At 55.7% G+C, this 20,086-nt stretch overlaps 1 protein-coding gene across 2 annotated transcripts; it reads right to left on the minus strand.

The window, feature by feature from the left end:
* Positions 1–5,642: 5,642 nt before the first annotated feature.
* CARD19 (caspase recruitment domain family member 19) lies at positions 5,643–18,978 on the minus strand. 2 transcript variants are annotated; one of them, XM_041745989.1, is made up of 6 exons: positions 18,821–18,978; positions 8,448–8,590; positions 7,003–7,156; positions 6,412–6,471; positions 6,185–6,256; positions 5,643–5,890 (listed from the first exon to the last, which is right to left on the minus strand). In XM_041745989.1, the coding sequence occupies exons 1-6, from the start codon at positions 18,825–18,827 to the stop codon at positions 5,775–5,777; spliced, it is 552 nt and encodes a 183-aa protein (XP_041601923.1). In that variant the 5' UTR covers positions 18,828–18,978; the 3' UTR covers positions 5,643–5,774. The 2 variants fall into 2 exon arrangements, with proteins under 2 accessions (XP_041601923.1, XP_041601922.1); XM_041745988.1 differs by lacking the exon at positions 18,821–18,978 and adding an exon at positions 12,883–12,938.
* Positions 18,979–20,086: the final 1,108 nt, after the last annotated feature.

A 20,086-nucleotide genomic window follows, 5' to 3' on the forward strand; every position in this document is an offset into this window, starting at 1 on the left:
GACGTCCAGCTCTTGATCTTGGTTCAGGTCATGGTCTCGGTCGTGGGATCCAGCCCCGCATTGGGCTCCGTGCGAGGTGCCTCGTTGGCTTGGGATTCTCTCCGCCCCTCCCCCCGATCAGCCACATCTTCCAGGGAAGAATGGGGAAACAGAGGAGAGGAGGTAGAGACGCACTGGGCAGCAGGGAGCTGGGGCCCCAGGCAGCATCTGCAGAGGTGAGCGTCTCTGCATCCTGCATGGAGGGGGGAAAAGTGGTGATCCACGTGTAGGCGAGGCCCGGGGGGAAGACAAGCAGGTGGGCAGAGGGAGGGCAGGTATTCCTGCCAGTGGGGGGGCAGATAGCGCTGCGTTGGGGTGCCCAGGGTTGGTGGCAGAGGTCACAGACTGGGGAATAGCCTCAGGGTGGGGCTCAGCCTCCCCTTCACTCCCCTCTCACCCTGACCTGTCCCCGCAACCTGGGCCTCCTGCCAGCCCACCCGGGGCACCCCATCCTGTCTCCTTTCCCTGCTCCTGTCCTGGGCGGCCTGTTCTCTGGCCCTGTCCTGCCCAGAGTCTGGCACAGGTGGACCCAGGGGATCCATGGGGATCTGTGGCCCAAGATGTGGGCTGGGTGGTCACCACCTGGGGCAGCGCCATGGACATGGCCAACAGGTCATCTAGCTCCTCCTTTGGCCGGGACAGGAAGCTTGTTAGCACCTGCCAGAGAGCGGAAGCCCAGGGGCCTGGACCAAGCCCCAGTGGCCAGGCCGGCTGCCTCCACGGGCGCTGGGGACACTGGGGACACTGGGGGGCAGCGGGCGGGCCTGCATCCTGGGCCCCACTGCCCCTGCCCCCAATGTGCCCCCCCCAGCTCCCAGGCCTGAACCTTGGTGGCCACTCTGACCCCTGACCCTCACTCCACATGTTTCCATTGAGGCCTTGATGTGCTCTCAGAGGCCAATGTTTCCATTGAGGCCTTGAGAGCTCTTGGTGGTTCTCAGGCCCCCCTGTGGGTCCTTCCCACACTCCCAGTCACCGTGGGCCATTTGGGTTTGCTCTGCTTCTGGCACCATCGGCCAGCATCAGCATCCACAGGGCCACTTGGCCCACGTCTGCTCATATCTGCTCCTGCCCTGCCTGCCCCAGGACAGGGCTGCCCCTAGACAGAGCCGGTCCTACCTGCCAGTCTCTCTGAGGCCAATGCCACCACCTCTGCCCTGTGTCCGTGGCACCATGTTTGGCATACGTTGGTGCTCAGTAAATGTCTGCTGCAGACCACATGAACTAGGCCCAGTGGATACTTCAGAACCGGGGCCCACAGAGCCCTGGGGGACAGTAAGACACTGCGAGGGAAGGAGGGGGGCGAGGAGCCAGGAGATGTGAGAAGGATGTGAAATAGACATGCCTTAGGGAGACCAGCAGCCTGGGTGCTGTGGGTGGGGGGCCAGGTGGGGGGCCAGGTGGGGGACATGAGGGGGCCTGAAGGTGGTCGGGGCTGAGGGAGCCTGGGAGTGGTCAGGCCTGAGGGGGGCTGAGGGGCCCTGGGGGGGGATCAGGCCTGAGGGGATCTGGGCAGGGGACTGAGGGAGCCCAGGGGGTGTCAGGCCTGAGGGGGGCTGAAGGGGCCTGCCGCACAAGAGCCAGAGGCCGCATGGACCAGGAGCAGATGTGTCCTGAGAGGATGACGGATGGGCTAGGATGATGACTGGTAGCAGTGGACGGGTCATTGCTGCCTGGGCCTGTCCACACGTGAGGAAGTAGCTCTGCGCTGTAGAAGAAGGCCAACCCTGGCCACCCTGTCTCCCAGGTCTACTTACCACCAGTTCCCACCCCTGGCCTTCCTCCCCACTGTCCTCCCATCCAGGCCTCCGTGTCCTGACCTGAGAAGAGGAAGGACCCAGATATGTGTGGGGCGTGAGGAACGTGCCCCAGGGCAGCAGTAGGCCCCGCACCCCGCAGCACCCAGCCCACACTCTCAGCAGGGGGATGGGTCCTGGCCTTCCAGATTGGTAAGAACCAGGGTCCCAGCTGCTGCCTGGCTGGTGCTGAGGGGCCCTCATCCCATCTGTGGGACTGTAGGCCTGGGGCCTGTCCAGCAGGAGGCCACCCAGGGGCCTGGTCAGGCCTGGCGTTGAGCAGAGGTTTTGGGGGCAACAGGGAAAACGGGACTTTCTGAGCCTACTGAAGAACACGGACCCAGGAAAACCGGAAATAACTACCCTGGATCCAGCAGTGTCAGCACCTTCACCCAGACACTCTGCACCTGCAGTCAACGCCACCCTCTCCCTAGAGGGAGCTCTGTGTTGTGCAAGATGCAGCTGCGTTTCCTGCTTCACAAACACCAGGCTGTGTCCTTACCCGGCCCTAACCACATCCGCCCAAGGGAAGGGCATCTAGAGCCCAAACTCCTGCCACAGGAGACCCCTTCTTCACCAACACCCTCCATCACACCCTCCTCATATACTCCTCACACCTCCCACCACCTCCTCACATCCTCCTTACACCTCACATGCTGCTCACACCTTCCTTGTACTTCCTCACACCCTTTTCAAACCCTCTTCATACCTCCACACACTTCCTCACATCCTCACACCTTCCTCATACACACCACATACCTCCTCACATCCTTTTACACCCTCCTCACACCGCCACACCCTACTCACATCTCCATAACCTCCTTACCCATCCTCACACCTATCATTCTCACACCTCTTCCCACACCTCCATACACCTCCTCACATCCCCCTCATACCCTCCTCACACCCTCCACATACATCCTCACACTTCCTCACACCCCCCTCACATCCTCCTCACACCTCACACCCTCCTCACACCTCAATTTCACTTCTCACCTCCTTATACCCTCCTCACACCCCACACACACCTCCTTACACCTCCATACACCCTTCCCACACCTCCTCACACCTCATTTCACTCTCTCATTAACCCTCCTCACACCTGTCACATATGTAATCCTGGGAACTGTTCTCTACCCCGGGCAGCCTCTCCCTGCCTCTTCTGAAGGTGGAAATGGCATCCCAGGACTATTATAGCCAGGATGAGGACCTACTCTTGTTACTGTAGTATTTGGAAGGGCTTCCTGGAGGAGGTAACATTTTACCAAAGTCTGAAGGGTTAAATCCATGGAGAGAGTGTTCCAGCTGTGGGCACAGCATGTGAAATGTGCTCAGGCAAGGATCGCGGGTGTTCCAGCTATAGATGTGTGGAGGTGAGGATATATAGGACAGTGAGGGCCTGAGGCTGATGGGGCAAGGGGGCAGGGGAGTTTGTGACCTATGGTGCCTTTCCTGCCCTGATGCACCGCTGAACGTGGGACAGGCAGTGACTACCCCGTTTGGGAAGTAGTGGCATCATGGGTCTCAGGTGGCAGACAGCAGTAGGACCTTCCCCACCACAGGCCTGCTGGGCCCACCTGTCTCTGGGATGTTTCTTCAAGGGTGCTGTCTTGATTTGGGTGCTTAGATGTAGACATTTACTTCAAGAGGTTGGAAGTCTAGATCAAGGCATTGGCAGATTTGGTGTCTGGTGCTAACCGCTCCTCCTTGCTGTGTCCTCACATGGCAGAGTGAGACAATTGAGAGTCTCTGTTCAGAGCTCACTAATCCCATCCTGGGCTCTACCCTCATGATCCAATTACCCTCCAAAGGCCTCACCCCTACCATCATCCCCTTGGAAGTTAGGTTTTGATATTGTGGGTTTTGTAGCGACACAAACGTTCAGAGCACAGGGGTCACCAGCTGAACTTAGAATACACTGGAAACCTCTCTTCCCCTCCTGGGGGCAGCCGTGTCTGCACCAACACGGAGCGGCCTCATTTTTCTTTCCCGGGGTGTCTTCACCTGGGAGCATCCACCACCATTACCCAGGCGTACACCCCTTCACCATACCCCCCTACACCAGGGTGTGCCCATCACCTCTTCCCAGCTGTGTCTGAGAGTGGGCCTGACGTGGAGAGCACCCCAGGGTGCCTGCCCAGGAGGAAACTGACTCCAGGAATGGGCATCTTGCCCCCTCACGATGGGCGGGGGCTGCAGACCACACACAGCAGCCTGAGCCTCAGGGGTGGGCTGCACTCGAGGCCAGGGTGAAGCAGGGAACGCCCCACTGGCAGGCAGTCTTGGTGGTGCTGGGAGCAGGCGCACAGCCCGGGGGCCTGGTTCTGGAAGGACGCACGTCTCCAGCCCTGCCTGGCCTGCGGAGGGACTCTGGGGAACCAGCAGGCTCGCAACTCCCCACCTGGCTGCGCGGGCTCACCGTGGAGCACAGGCAGACCTATCTGCGTCCCCGCAGGTATCCCGTCCCCCGCTCCCCGCCACCACCGGGCAAGCTCGCAGAGAAGCGGTGGCGAGCATGTGACCGGGCGGCGCTGTCCATGTGACCGGGCGGCGCTGTCCGGGGAGCTCCCAGGGGCTCCCAGCGCACAAGCGCACACGCCAGCTGAGGCTGAGCTTGCAGGCACAGCAAGGCCCCTGGCACGGAGGCAGGAGGGGGGGTGGGGGTGGGGGAGATGGGCCCTGAGCTAAGGGTGGGGCACCGCGCCCAGAGCAGCTCCCCCTGCTCCAGGCCGTTTGCCTCCACAGGGCCTGCCCATGTCTCCAAAAACATCCTGGGGGAACCTGGGCTGACAGATATGTTTCTGTTTCCCCAGGATGCTGTGGGGGAGGCGCTGATGGGGAAGCATCCGTTAGCGCATGTGGTGTGCAGGGAGGGCGGGTGCAAGCCCCACCTTGGCGGCAGTAACAGGCGGTGACAGGACGCCGGAGGGGGTGCAATGCTATGAGGGCGGCTGGCAGGAGGGCACGGCCCAGCGCTGGGGTCCCTGGGGGCTCCCAGGGCCCTCAGGGCTAAGGCCAGATGCCAAGGGACTTGCACATTTGCCTTCCGGTGTCCACAAGGGAAGTTTCCATGTTGGGATCCTGAACCTGAGGCTGACAGGTGAGACAGGGATGTAGACACCCTGGTTGAGGGGCCAGGCCTGTGTCCCCACACTGAGGATGAGGTGTCTGGTGCCATCAAACCCAGGCTGCAGGGGTGTGGGGGGTGTGGGGGTGTTGGGGGTGTGTGTGTGGGGGGATGAGGAGCCAGGGGCCAGGACCTCAGATGGCGCAATGACGGTTTCATCTCTAAAGGTTCTGTGGACTGTTCTCCTCCAAGACCCTGCCTAGAATCTGGGACAGGATCTCATGCTCATTTCCAGCTTGTGGTCATAGATGGACCCAGTGGACCCCACAAGGCCAGGTCCTCGCCTCCCGGTGGGGACGGCCTCCCCTCCCAACACAGGGCTGGCAAGGCCAGGTGTGGCCGGGACCTTGATGGGGACACACCACGGAGGGGCAGAGGGCTGCAGGGAAGGCTGGGCCCCCTTCCTGTTTCCTCTTCAGGTGTGGGTGCAGCCCACCCGCAGGGACACACGAGGACACTGGTGGGGTGGACGGTGGGAATGGCAGGGATGGGGCACCGTGGCAGCCACGGTGGCAGGGATGGGTGCACACCACGGGGGTGGGGACTGGAGAGGACCTGTGGGGGGACAAGGAACGTGGTGGGCAGGGGTGCCCAGGCGCCCCCAGGCTCCACCACCCCCGCCGGAGGGGCCACGGGGTCTTGGTGGGAATCATCTAGAAAACATTCCTGAGAGAAGTGACAAGGCTCCAACATTTAATGTCGAGCACCTTTGTCAGGCGAAGATAACTTTCTTTAAAAAGTATAAATAGTGAAAAACAAGCATTTAGAAAAGAAGTGGCGGCCGGCGGGGGCATCTCCCGCTGGAGGGGGAGTCAGAGCGCCCCCGGGGCGTCCGTGAGGAAGGCCAGCAGGAAGCGGCTGACGTGCCTGTCCACGATGACGGGCGAGAAGCCCAGGACGCGCCGGGCCCCTGGCAGCACCTTGGGGTCTGGGAGGCAAGGCGGCCTCAGAAACCCGCCCAGGCGTCCCCACGCTCAATAGCCCAGCGACACGAGGGCCCTGCCTGGTGGCCCCCCACGCTCAGCTGCGAAAGGCCCTGCGGAGGGGGGGGTGACGTAGGGGCCACAGGCAGGGGTCCTGCTCCAGTCCCCCGCGCTGGCCTCCTCCGAGGCCCGCCCCTCCCCGCCCACGGCCGCCCCCACCCCACCCCACCCCACCCCGGCCCCGCCCTGTACTGCGCAGGCAAGGAAACTGAGGCACGCAGAGGCCAGGCGGCACCCACCTGCAGGGCAGCAGTAGACGAGGAGCGCCAGCCCCGCAGCCAGGCCGAGGCAGGCCAGGAAGGCCACGGGTCCTGGGGAGACAGGCGGCTTGTGGACCTGGGGGCGCCCAGCAAGCACCCCGGGGCCCATGCAGAGGGAGCGAAGGAGCAGCCCCGAGCCGGAGCAGGAGCGGGAGCTGGGGGGGGGGGGGGTGAGGGGGTGAGAGAGAACAGGAGGAGGCGGTTACCCCTGTCACTGAGCTCGTGGCCCATGGCGCCTGAGTCTAGGTCTGTGCAATCGGAATGCTCTGGAAACAAGACGATGGGGCAGGTTAGCGGGGCGGGGGCGAGACCCGGATGTGAGCACCCGGCAGTGAGTACCCAGCCTTCCGGGCCGGGCTTCGGGGGTCGGCACCGCAGAGGGAACCTTGACTTTCACGTCTTCTCTCCACTTCCTGAGACCCGGGGGGCCGCGGGCGGGGCCATCGTTCCCGGGGGCAGGCACCTGTCCCCCTGGGACTGCTGTCCACCCCACCCCCCGCCCCCGCCCGGGGCTGGGAGCGCGCTCTCCCCATGGCCCAGGAGGACGCCTGGGTGCGTGACCCACACCCAGCGGTGGGGCCCCTCCGTCCCTCTGGCTGCACATCAGACGACGGCGGACAGCAGCCCCTCCTGCAGGGGACCAGGGGGACCTCAGGACTAAGCCGCCACCTGGGCGCTCGGGCGGGGACCGTCCCTCCAGGCTAGCACCAGCCTGAGGCCCTGGGTGCGCCGCCGGAGGGTGCGGAGGGGTGGCGGGACCCACGGAGACACAGGCATGAGGGCGGTGGTGCACGTACGCGGGGCGAGGCGGCTGGGCAGCAGGCCGTGCAGGGGCTGCGCGTGGATGTACAGGGCCCGGTAGAACTCCTGGCAGTCCCGCTCGCCGCTCCGCTGCAGATGGCCCAGGAGGTCGCAGAGCCGCACGCGCACCGACGCCTTGGGGTTCCGGAACTGAGGGCGGGAAGGATGCAGGGGAGGTCAGTGGGGGACAGGGCCTGGGGGGCCTCAGGCAGTGCTGCGGTCACAGCACAGCCACGGTCCCGCACTCCCTCCCTGCGGAGGCCGGGACACAGCAAGGACAGTGGGGATTTATTCCAACTGTTAGGATCTAATGGCTCGCAGTGTGACTCTGGCAAGTCACTTCACCCCACGATTGTTTCCTCACCTGTAAAAAGGATATAATAAAACCCAAATGTAGGGTCCTTATGGGGAACCAATGAGGTGACAGCACAAGGAACGAGCGATTGCATAAGGAAATAACTTGTACAGTCTACAGGAATGTGATCCAAGTTTTTAACACCCAAGGGTTGGGCAGAAAAAACCAAGTTCTTTTGATGTGTTCCATGGAGAAACGTGTGGTTCTAAAGGTCAGCACACCAGGCACTTTGGATCCCCAGAACCTAGAAGCTGTGGCCTGGTGCTGCCACCTGGTGGCAGTGGATCATCCCCCCCCCCCCTTGGAACCAGAGTTGAACCAGAAATCCAAGGCCACAGGAAGCACATGGCAGGAGCCATGGAAACTATGAGGAACGGAACAGCGTGGGTGTGTACAGGCAAGAGTCTCCCTTTTCTTGTATAAACATCTCAAACTTTTCAATTTTTTTATACAACAAATGTATCTTAGACTTTTAAGTACAATAAAAGGCATACATTTGACCCATACTTTTAACTTACTGCCCCTCTCATAACTGAAGTTCTGAGCTGGCGCAGGGCCCATGAAGATGCTGGCTGTGCTGGGATCAAGCTCGCTGTGCCCAGGAGAGGCCCCAACCCTGCGGACAGCCCCACACACAAACCCCATCACCCTGCACCAGGGCAGGAGCTGCAGCTCTAAGAGCAGGGCTTACTCAGTCCCTCCTCTGCTGGAGGGCCCTGCACCCTAAGGCCCTGGCCCTGTGGGGAATTCAGAGAATGGGTGGCACAGGCAGCAGCACCCAGCCTCCCTCGGTGTCCCCAAAAGTCTGTCCATCCTTGAACCTCTGCAGGAGGCAGGGTGCAGACCCTGCGGCAGTGGAGGTAGAGGCTGGCTGGCCCCAGGCCCGTTGGGTGCATTGGCTGCTCCATGGCCTGCGGTGCCCCTGGCATCTCTGGAGGGCCACCCGCAGGTCCCCATGACAGGAGACATAGAGGCTGGCAGAGCTGATGCTCTGGGCCCAAGGTAACCGCAAGAGCCAGGCTTCCACCTCCCGTCTTCTCCCAGCCCAGAGTGGGTGGAATGGGACGTGCCAGCCCCCACCACTACCTTCTGTGCATCCTTGTTGCTGAGGATCTGGGGGTAGTAGCGATTTAGCTGCAGGATGATCCTGTCCACCTGCTGTTCACTGAGGCGTCCCCGGCCCAGGAGGAAAGGCGTGTCCTGGACCAGGCGGTCACAGTAGGTCTGCTCTGAAACGGCAGAGGGCAGAGGGCATGACCAGCAGGGCTGGGGGGTGGGCAGCAGGCCCCCACAACACACACACTGTGGCCCCCAGAGGCACATCAGCCGTAAGCAGCCTGACAACTGCTGACCTCCCGCCCGAGTGCAAGATGCACAGCCCAGAACCCCCGTCCTGCCCTCCCCGCACTAGAGATGGTGGGCGCCAGTGCACTGGAATGACCCCCTGGGCTCAGAGGCAGAGTGGAGGCTCCAGCCGCTCTCGATGCCACAGAGCTCACTGGAGAAGACAGGGCAGCCTGTGTCGGCGTGGCCACGGGACAGCGCTGCTTGCAACGCCCTGAGAAGCCGCTGCAGCATAGCGGGGTGCCCACCCGGGGGCCGGGGGTGCTCTCCCCACTGTTCTTCTTCCAGGACCATCACTAAAGCATCACAGTGCACTTTCTTCCTTGTTAAGAATGTTCTTCAGAACAACGGGCCTTTAACAACCAGGGGTGGGTTTGTGGTGTTTGTGGCTGGTGGGGACATAGGATCCCCCAGGGGGAGTGTGATTCCACAGCATCAACTACCTTCACCCCCACCCTCACCTCCACCCCGTGGCAGCCTGGCGTACGTGTCCGCGGACAGGGGCCGGGCGCCTGTGTGTGACTGGAATTAACTCAGCATCAAGTCAATTCGATGGTTATATTGTGCACAATACTCAGGGTAACCACAAAGAAAATATCCACGGGATACAGACAAAAGGGAATCAGAATGTGCTACTAGAAAAAGTCGACTAACCACAAAAGACAAAAATGCTACAGACATCAGGAAACAAATAGCAAAAAGGCAGAAACAAGTTATTATCAGTCATTACAGTATGTATTTAGATGTAAACAGATTAAAGACACAGATCGGCAAAATGGATTTGTGATGCTGTGATTTAAAGTAGGGACTACACTCTTGATCTTCATCCCAATTCCTGGTCCAGAGCTCCCACGAGCCTGGGGATGTCCTAAGTGAGGAGATGTGAAGGGGGAGGTGGCTTTGCTGTTTCTAACAAGCCCCTTTCAGCCTCATGTGACTTCATGGCAATGGGCAGAGACTCCCAAAGCCCCAGGATGGGAGCTGCTATCCGGTGAAGCTAAGCACATGGTTAGAGGCCTGGAGCTTTTCTGTCCCCTGGACCCGGCCTCCAGGAGGGGAGCGGGGCTGAGACTGAATCAGTCACCAAGGGCAGTGGTTTCATCAATTGTGCCTAAAACAACCTGTGTACCAAGCCACAGGAAGGAGCCTAAAGAGCTTGGTTGCTGAGTGCATGAGGCGCTGGTAAGGTGGTCTGCCTGGCCCTGTGGAAGGAGCATGGAAGCTCTGCGCCCCTCCCATGGCCTGTGCCCTAAGCTCCTCTTCCATGTGGATGTTGAAATACCCTCTGTCATACTGGCAATAGTATGTGGAGCCAGCTCCCAGGTTCTGTGAGCTGAATAAATGACTGCACCAGAAATGGGGGTCATGGGACCCTCAATTTACAGCCACTCAGTCAGAAGCAGCAGCACTGAGCCCCCAACAGGTGGGACTTGATGCGTCAGAAGTGAGTTGAACCATGAGACTCACAATGGGTGTCAGAGAACTAACTACTCTATGGGAGGCAGAACCACATATCTGGTGAGCACAAGCATCAGGGGGCCTCGGGAGGGTGAGTGCTGGGGGCAGGAATAGAGGGAAGTAGAGCTTTTTTCCTCTGGATTAAAATAAGTATGATTCAACTATATGCTGTCCCCAAAAGACTCTAGCCCAAAGACGCCCAGGGGCCGAGAGTGAGAAGAGGGGAACAGGGGCTGGGCAAATAGCAGCCCAAGGAGCAGGAGCGGCTGCACAAATAGGACAAGAGAGACTCTGTCCCAAAGACGAGAGACAGGAAGTACATCACGTGTCAATATAAGGGTCAATTCAAGATCTAAAACAGGCGTCAGCTATCAGAGCCCCCAAATAATAGTAAAAGTTTAGTATTAATGAATAATAACAGCAGAGCCATCAGTACCCCACTTCCAGGAACAGCCAGAACAGCAAGGGAACTGCAGGTATGGGCTGTGCTGTAAACACTCACACTCACACATGCACACATATACGCACACACATGCACGCAGACAGTCCACCCAACAGCACAAGCACATCCCATCTAACTGGGCTTCGCACACACTGTGTTCCTACAAACTGAAGGTCTGTGCCAACCCTGTGTGGAGCGAGTCTACAGGCGCCACTTTTCCAACGTCAACTGTTTGTCATGTCTTTGTGTCACATTCTGATAATTCTCACAATTCAAACTTTTCATTCTTCAAACCTTTTCATTATCATTATAAGTGTTAACGGTGATCTGCAATTAGTGATTATGACTCACTGAAAATTCAGATGATTGGTAGCATTTTTTAGCAATAAAATATTTTTAATTAGGGTACGTACATTGTTTGTCAGACATGCTACTGTGCCCTTGAGAGATCACAATATAGTGTAAATGCAACTTTTTTTTTTTTAATTTTTTATTTATTCATGATAGGAACACAGTGAGAGAGAGAGGCAGAGACACAGGCAGAGGGAGAAGCAGGCTCCATGCACCGGGAGCCCGACGTGGGACTTGATCCCGGATCTCCAGGATCGCGCCCCGGGCCAAAGGCAGGCGCCAAACCGCTGCGCCACCCAGGGATCCCTAAATGCAACTTTTATATGCACTGGGAAACCAAGAAATTCACTAGACTCGCGTGATTGCAATATTTGCTTTATTATTTACTGTCTGGAACCAAACCCACAAGAACTCCGAGGTGGGCCTGTATGCCCTCTCCTCAAGCACACACAGAACACTCCAGGAAAGACCACAAAACAAGTTTGGCTACAAAAGAAGTCATATTTTAAAAGACTGAAATCATACAAAGGGTGTTTTCTGATCACATGGAATAAAGCCAGAAATCAGTAACAGAAGGAAAACTAGAAAAAGCACAATTATGTGAAAATGAAACAATGAATGGATCAAAGAAGAAATCCCAAGGGAAATTAGAAAATACCCTGAGACAAATGAAAATATAAATACAAAACACCAAAACTTACAAGATGCCATGAAAGCAGTTCGGAGGAAGACATTTACGCTGTATACACTTTACAACAGAAGAGAGATCTCGGATCAACAATCTACCTGTTACACCTGAAGGAAGCAGGAAGGGAAGAGCAAACTAGACCCAAAATACCAGAAGGGAAGAAACAATAAAGATTAGAGCAAAGATAAATGCAATGGAAAATAGAAAAACAAAATCAAAAGTTGGTTCTTTGGAAAGATCAACAAACTCACAAACCGTGAGCTAGACTCAAGTTACTAATGTAAGAAATAAGAGTAGGGACAGGACTACCAATTTTACAGAAATAAAAAGGATTACAATAGAATACTATGAAAATTTGTAACCCAACAAATTTGACAAATGAGATGAAGTGGACAAATTCCTAAAAACACACAATGTACCAAAAGCAAAACACAAATATAGACAAATCTGAATGGACCTCTAACTAGCGAAGAAATTAAATTATTAATCAACACTATCCTAACAAATAAAAGCCCAGCAACAGATGGCTCCACTGGTGAATTCTACCAAACATTTAAATACTAATAGTTCAATTCTTCCGAAAAACAGAAAGAATAGTTCCTAACTCATCCCACGAGGACAGCATCACCCTAATACCAGACAAGTATACTACAACCAATATCTCCTATAAACACTGATGCCAAAATCCTCAACAAAACACTAGTAACCTGAATTCAACAGCATACTAAAAGGATCATACCCCAGAATACCAGGATGTTTCAACATGTGATAATCCATCCATATTACGTTAATAGAATGAAGTAAAACACACACACATCACAATCATCTCAAGCGATGCAGAAAGGGCATCTAGGGATTCCCCTAGATTACCCTTTCTTGATTAAAGAAAAAACGTTAGGGACGCCTGGGTGGCTCAGCTGATCGTCTGCCTCCAACTCAGGTCGTGATGCCGGGGTCCTGGGATCGAGTCCCACATCTGGCTCCCCGCATGGAGTCTGCTTCTCCCTCTACCTGTGTCTCTGCCTCTCTTTCTGTGTCTCTAATGAATAAATAAACAAAATCTTAAAAAAGAAAAGAAAAGAAAGAAAGAAAGAAAAGAAAGAAAAGAAAGAAAAGAAAAGAAAAGAAAAGAAAAGAAAAGAAAGAAAAGAAAAGAAAAGAAAAGAAAAGAAAAGAAAAGAAAAGAAAAGAAAAGACCTTTCAGGGAACCTAGGTGGCTCAGCCAGTTAAGCATTTACCTTCGGCTCGGATCATGATCTTGGGGTCCCGGGGCTGAGCTCCAGGTTGGGCTCCCTGCTAAGTGGGAAGTCTGCCTCTCCCTCTGCCTGTGCCCCTCCCCTTGCTTGTGTGTTCTCTGTCAAATAAATAAAAGTCTTTTAAAAAATAAAGAAAATAAAGAAAAAAAATTTTCCAAAAATTAAGAATAGAAGAAAATTTCCTCAACATGAAGAAGGTCATATATGACAAGCCCACAGCAAAGATCATACTCAGTGTGGGAAGACTGAAGGACTTCCCCTATGACCAGGGAATCCTGCCAAGCAAGATGCCCACCCTCGTCATTCCTATTCAAAGTTGCACTGGGAGTTCCAGCCAGCGCAATCAAACAAAAAAGGGAAATAAAATGTATTCAAATGAAAAGGAAGAAGTAATATTATCTCTTTTTGCAGGTGACATGATTTTATATATAGAAAATCTTAAAGGTCAGAATCAATCAACAAATTCAGCAAAGCTACAAGATACAAAATCAATACATGAAAATCAGTTCCATCTCTATACACTGACAATGAACAATCCAAAAAGAAAGGTAAGAAAACAATTCTATTTACAATGGTATCAAAAAGAACACAATACTTAGGAATAAATTTAACCAAGGAGGTTAAAGACTTGTACACTGAAAACTCAAAACATCACTGAAAGAAATTTAAAAAGATACAAAAATAAATGGAAATATACCCTCTGTTCACGGATCTGGAAGATTTAATGGTGTGAAGATGACAATACTCCCAAAGTGATCTACAGAGTCAATGTAATTCCTATCCAAACTCCAATGATGTTTGTTGGTTTTCATCCTAAAAGGAACCTTTATAGCCAAAACCATCCTGGAAAAAAAGAACAAAGTTGGAAGACTCACACTGGTTTTAAAACTTACAACAAAGCTACAACTATCAAAACACTGTGACACTGGCATAAGGACAGACATACAGACCAGCAGAATAAAATAGAGTCCAGAAGGAAACCCTATTCTGAGTGGGTAGGCCTGTGTGTGGAGAAAGGCAATGCACAGGATGGGAGAAAATATTTGCAAAGCATACATCAGATAAGGGCAATACCCAGAATGTAAAAAGAACTCCTATCATTCCATAACAACAAAACCCATATGTGACACAATTCAAAAATGGGCAAAGGACTTGACAAGGCACTTCTGTGAAGAAGACATACAGGACTCTGGAGAGCATGCCAAGATGCTCACAGCCACTTGTCACGAGGGAAACGCAGAGAAAACTACAATGAGAAAACACTTCACATTCGGGAGCGGGTGCTCACATGTAGTCACATACAAACAGGAACGCAGAGAGTGGGACACACACGGGGACAACTTGAACCCTAAGCAAGCGCTGGGGGACTAACGGTGCCACCCCTGCAGAGAACAGGAAAGTGAAACGCGGACTTACCCCTGGACCCAGCAAGCCCCCTCCTGGCACACGCTCATCACAGGACTGAGAGCAGGGACTCGCTGACCTGCCTGACATTCAGGGTGGCTTTACTCACAGCAGCCAACAAGCAGAGACAACCCCGGAGTCCTCGTACAGACGGATGCATAAACGCATCCTGTAGAACATTCCACAGGCACAGAGGGAGGAAACTTGGCACAGACGTTACAACATGGTGACCCCAGAAAACGTGCTATGTGAAACAAGGACCCAAAAGGACAAATATTACATGATTTCCACTTATATGAAATATACAGAACGGCAAATTATAGAGAGAGCCGGAGGCTGGGGGCAGGGGAGGAAGGGAGTTGCTGGTTACAGGGACAGCGTTCCCCGGGTGATGACCAAGTTCTGGAAGCAGACAGTACTGATGGTTTCACAACGCAGTGCATGTACGTCATGCCACTGAAATGGTTAACACGGTAAACTATGTACGTTTTAGCACACACAGGTGAATGCATAATTGTGCAGTGGCTCTGTTTAATCAGTTTTACAAGGAAATAAAATTCAGGGATAAAAGAAAAGATCTTTGGAGTCACAAAAAGGCAAGGAGGAAACTTTTTTTTTAGGCAGGGAGGAAACTTGAATGCATATTGTTAAGGGAAAGAAGCCAGTCTGCAAAGTTAACATACTAACTATACGATATTCCAGAAAATGTGTAACTATGGAGATCGTAGAAAGATCTGCCAGGGCTGAGGCGAGAACAGGTGATGAAGGGGTAGAGCCCAGGAGAATATTAGGGCAGTGGAACCACTCTGTGTGACACTGTAATGGGGGGGTCTACAGGACACTACGCCCTTTTCAAAAGTCATAGAATGCACAACACAGAAGTGAACTATAATGTAAACTATGGGCTTTAGTTAGTAATAACGTATTGACAGTGGTTCATTGCGTGTAACAGATATATCACATCAATGCAAGATATTATTAATAAAGGAAAGTGGGTTTGGGGAGGAGTATGGGACCCTCTATACCAACTGCTCAATTTTCTGTATACTAAAATAACTAAAAATAAAACATATTAATTAAAGAGAAATCCTACTTTGAAAATCCATGGCTAAATTTTAAAGAGAAAAAAAAGGAAAGGACAGATAGCAAATGAATCCTTGGGTCCAGTGGCATTGCCTGGGAAGGAGCATGAAGGAACTTTCTGGAGTGATAGAAATGTTTGACTTCATTGGGTCTGGGTTGGTATTTCCATGGATGCATAAATTTGTCAAAAAATTTAAAATTATTAAAATAAGTGTACCTGTTGTCAGTAAATAATCTCAGTAAAGTTGATTTTTTAAAATAGGGTGACATCGGGGTACCCGGGTGGCTCAATGGTTGAACGCCTGCCTTTGGGTCAAGTTGTGATCCCAGGTCCCAGGATCGAGTCCCACGTTGAGCTCACCGCAAGGGGCCTGCTTCTCTCTCTGCCTGTGTCTCTGTCTCTCTGTGCGTGTCTCTTTTAAAATAAATAAATTTTGGGATCCCTGGGTGGCGCAGCGGTTTGGCTGCTTTGGCCCAGGGCACGATCCTGGAGACCCGGGATCGAGTCCCACGTCGGGCTCCCAGTGCATGGAGCCTGCTTCTCCCTCTGCCTGGAGCCTGCTTCTCCCTCTGCCTGTGTCTCTGCCTCTCTCTCTCTCTCTCTCTCTCTGTGTGACTATCATAAATAAATAAAAATTTAAAAATAAATAAATAGGGATCCCTGGGTGGCGCAGCGGTTTAGCGGCTGACTTTGGCCCAGGGCGCGATCCTGGACACCCGGGATCGAATCCCACGTCAGGCTCCCGGTGCATGGAGCCTGCTTCTCCCTCTGCCTATGTCTCTGTCCCATTCTTTCTCTCTTTGTATGTGACTATCATTAATAAATAAAAATTTAAAAAAATAAAAATAAATAAATAAATTAAAAAAACTTTTTTAAATGGGGTCACATCATGGAGCCGACTCATCTCTCTCTCTCTCTCCTACTGCCACCTCCTCCTGGCTGGTCTTTCTCCCTCAAAAATATGCATTTCGAACCTCTGAATCTTTCCAGGCCCTGAAAGTCTACCTGGAAGACAGACTCATCAGCAGCCCCACCATGCTGAGGAAGCTACTCGCAGGGCCACCAGAAGACCCACATGGTCACATGGGAAGGACCACCCTGGTCATCTGGCTTCACCACTTGCAGCCTCTCTGACTCAAGAGGCAAGAACAGTGGCCACAGTTCATGGCACATTCTGTAGGCTCTATGCGTCTTTCCAGTAGCTCTGCAACTCCTGCAAGACCACCACCCCTGTTTGTGGATGGGGACACTAAAACATGGCAAAGAGATACAGCGCCTGCCTAAGACCTCAGCCAGTGAGGGAGTGAAGATGGATGGAGGCTGGACCCATGCACAGCTTTGTGGCAACCTCTTGACATCCAGACTCCCCACTTGTGTAATTAACATGGTAGTTAACTGTACAGTTAGCTGCATCAAGTCTGCTCCTGGCCTGGCTGCAGGTTCTTCTGCCCAGTGCTGTCTCTGCAGTATGTGCACAGGGCAGGCACACAGCAGGAGCTCATTAAACAGTGCTGGAATGAATGGCCCAGGGCTATGGGGTGGACTAAGGGGTAGATGCTGTGGCGGCTCCTCATGCTGCAGCCCGAGCAAAGAGAAGTCTATTGCGGAAAGTGTGAGTCACCTGACATGGTGGCACAGCCTGGGGTTGAAGCTTTCTGTGGTGGCTAGAAGCTGTGTGTGCGAACCACACCCGGAGGGCCACACCCAGGAACGAAAAAGCACAGGAAAACGAAATGGCTCTGGTCCCAGGCACTGATCAACAGTCCCAGACAGTGTTCAGGGATAGAGGGGAATGCTCTGGCACAAAACCCAGCAGAACTTTGCTAGCTTCTTTGGCCAAGCCCCACCTCCCCTACCTTCTTACCCAGTTGGTGCTAAGACCACAGACCCCAAACCCTTGCCCCTGCCTGGCACTCAAGGTCCTGTGGGAGCTGCCTTACCCCAGGCCACTGAGCCATCCTGCAGAGCAGCCCCCATTGGCACCATCCTGCCTGGGACCCTATGCAAGGATGGGAACACCTGTCCTGTGGTTTCTCCCCGCACCATGTCGTGCTCAGCTCACTGTCCTCCCCTGCAGAGCCCTTGCTGGGCTCCACTGGTTCCTGTTCCTCTCAGAATCCCCTCCTGTTTCAGGGCTGGACCTGGCCTCAGGTGTGGAGCTGAGAGGGCTCAGTCCCCAGCACCCCACAAGGCAGGGCCTGGTTCCACAGCAACAGGAACAGATGTAGTGACAGCTGGCTAGCACTGGCCTGGGCAGACTCATCAGGTCCAAATGCTCATCCTGCAACCTGTCATGGAGGCCCCAGGACCGGCACAAGGCAGGTGCCCCGACAGTGCACAGGGTCAGTGAGCCAGGGACTTCATCCCTACAGCCCCGCAAAGCACAGTCCATCTCACTGCACTGGGTCTGCACTTTCGGGGCCTCAGTTCCCCATTTCAGAAGCAACAGGCTGTGACAGGAGGGATCTCTAGAGGCTCGGCACTCAGACTTGGCTGTGAGAAAGGGGCAGGAGGGGAGTCCCCCACAGGACCTTGAGGGGCCCTGGGCAGGACATAGGTCTTGTTCTGCCTCTGCCACTGACTACCCCGGCAGCCTGGGGCTTGGCACTCATCTAATCTGAGGCTTTATTTCCTTCTCCACATAGAGGACACCCTATATGTCCCTCTACAGCAACTCTGGATGGGAGGCACTTAGCCACAAATATAAAGGATTAGGGGAGATGACAGGGGAATGGGAAGCAGCTAGGGTCTCTTCTGACTTAGGTGGGACACTGTGGTCCCAAGAAACATCAGGTCCCAGCCCATGACATCCTACTGGAGGGACTCCAGTGAGCAACCCCTGGGAGCAACCACATTCCCTGATCGCGCTGTCCAGGGTCCCTCGCCAACCCATCACCATCACCGGTGTCTCCCCCACTGAAGTTCCCCTGCTCAGCTGGGACCAGGAGGGGGGTGGGCTCTCCAATCCAAACAGGCCTGGGCGGGGTGGGGGGGCGGGGATGGGATGGCTGGGCACCCGTCCCAGGGAAGGAAGCTGCAGTGGGGGGGCACTCTGCAGTGGGATCAGGCTGTGTGTGTGTGGGGGGGGCAGTAATGGCTGGGCCCCGGGAAGGAAGCTGCAAGGGGGGCAGGCTCTCCAGTGGGATCAGGCTCCGGGAGGATGGCTGGGCTGGGCCCCAGTCCCCGGGGAAGGAAGCTGCAGGGGTAAGGGTCCCCGGCGCAGCACAAAGCCTCAGGGGGTTGAGCCTGTGTCCTCGGTTCCCCGGGGACGTCCCGGGACACAGCACCGTCCCAGCGGTACGCGCCCCTCTGGGAGTCCTGGGCTGAGGCTGGAGGGGCTGCAGGGAGACCCCGGATAACCGCCGCCCCCGCCCTCAGGCCGCCGCGCCCGTCCCGGGAGGGCATCCCGGACCCCCGCCCGCCCGCGCTCACCTGTCATGGCGGCTGCACGGCCCGTCCCGCTGTCGCGGTCCGCGGGTCGGGTCGTCGGCCGGCCCGCCGCCCGGCTCCTCTCGGTTCCCCCGCCCCTTCCCGGCAGGCCCCGCCCCCCCGGCAGGCCCAGTCCCGCGTCGCCGCCGCCCCAGCCCCAACCCGCCCGCACTGAGCCCGCCCTTTCCCGTTACGCTCCGCCCCCAGCGTCGGCGGCGTCAACTCGAGGACCCTAAGCCCCGCCCCCACTGGAGCCCCGCCTCCTCCGGCGACAGGTACGCCGCCGTCCGGAGGCCTTGGCCCCGCCCCTCACGGAGCCCCACCCTCGCTAACGTCACAGCTCCGCCCCCGCCCGCTTCGAGGCCTTTCGAAGTCTCGATCCTCGCTCGCCCGGCGTAGGGTACGGAGTACCCAGAAGCCCTTAGCTCCGCCCCTCGCTGAGTCCCGCCCCGCCGTACTTTTCAAGGACTCTAAACCCCGCCCCAACCGTAGCCCCGCCCCTTCCGGCGACGGCGAGGTCGCCCCCACAGCCCTGAGCCCCGCCCCTCATTGGAGTTCGCCCCAACCCCGGCGCACCCTCCCCCTATTGGCCCCGCCCCGCTGTGGCTCCGCCCACTCCGCCCCCACCCAGGCCACGCCCCACGCCAGCCCCGCCCGGGAGTAGGCGTTCAGCGCCGGGGGCACAGTCCGCTGCCGCGCTCCGCCTCGCCTGGCGCCTCGCCGCGCCCCTCGCCCGGAATGAGGAAACTGAGAGAGAGAGGGACTTACCTCAGGTCACACAGGTCAGGCTGTAGGAGATAGAGAGGAGAAGCCAGACCTAGCTGTGTGGCCTGAGTGGAGCGGCCTCTCCTGAGGACCCTGCCGGTAGCGGAGGACGCCAGCCCGGCAGCGACCCTGACGAGGAGCTTTTGCCTTGCCTGAGCCTCAGTTTCCCTCTCTGTGAGCTCGGGCAGCTCTCCCCCGGCTCAGGAAGCCGCAGCCACACAGGTGCGGCTCCCAACTACAAGGTGGAGATGGAGATGGAGTTGGAGAGCCCACAGCAAGGAGCGAGGGGCCACTCTGTGGCCACTGCGGACAGGGCTTGGCCTTCCCACGTTTGCGGCCCTAAGGTGCGGCCCCGACCCTGAGTTCACCCCAAGGCCGCACTCCCCCGTGTGTGCGTCAGCTGTCCGGGTAGAGCAGCCCCGGGACTGCCCGGCGCTGCTGGGTGCGCGGGGGTCTCCGGGAACAGGTGCACTTGTCTGGAAATCCCAACTCTTGGGGCTGGGC

The sequence above is a fragment of the Vulpes lagopus genome, chromosome 2, assembly GCF_018345385.1.
Source record: "Vulpes lagopus strain Blue_001 chromosome 2, ASM1834538v1, whole genome shotgun sequence".
Lineage (NCBI taxonomy): Eukaryota > Metazoa > Chordata > Mammalia > Carnivora > Canidae > Vulpes > Vulpes lagopus.

Coding starts and splice junctions, on each gene's coding strand:
- CARD19 (XM_041745988.1), bottom strand. Junction 7,157..8,447: donor GCAACAAGGATGCACAGAAG/GTAGTGGTGGGG, acceptor TCCCGCCCTCAG/TTCCGGAACCCCAAGGCGTC. Junction 6,257..6,411: donor CCACGAGCTCAGTGACAGGG/GTAACCGCCTCC, acceptor CTGTCTCCCCAG/GACCCGTGGCCTTCCTGGCC.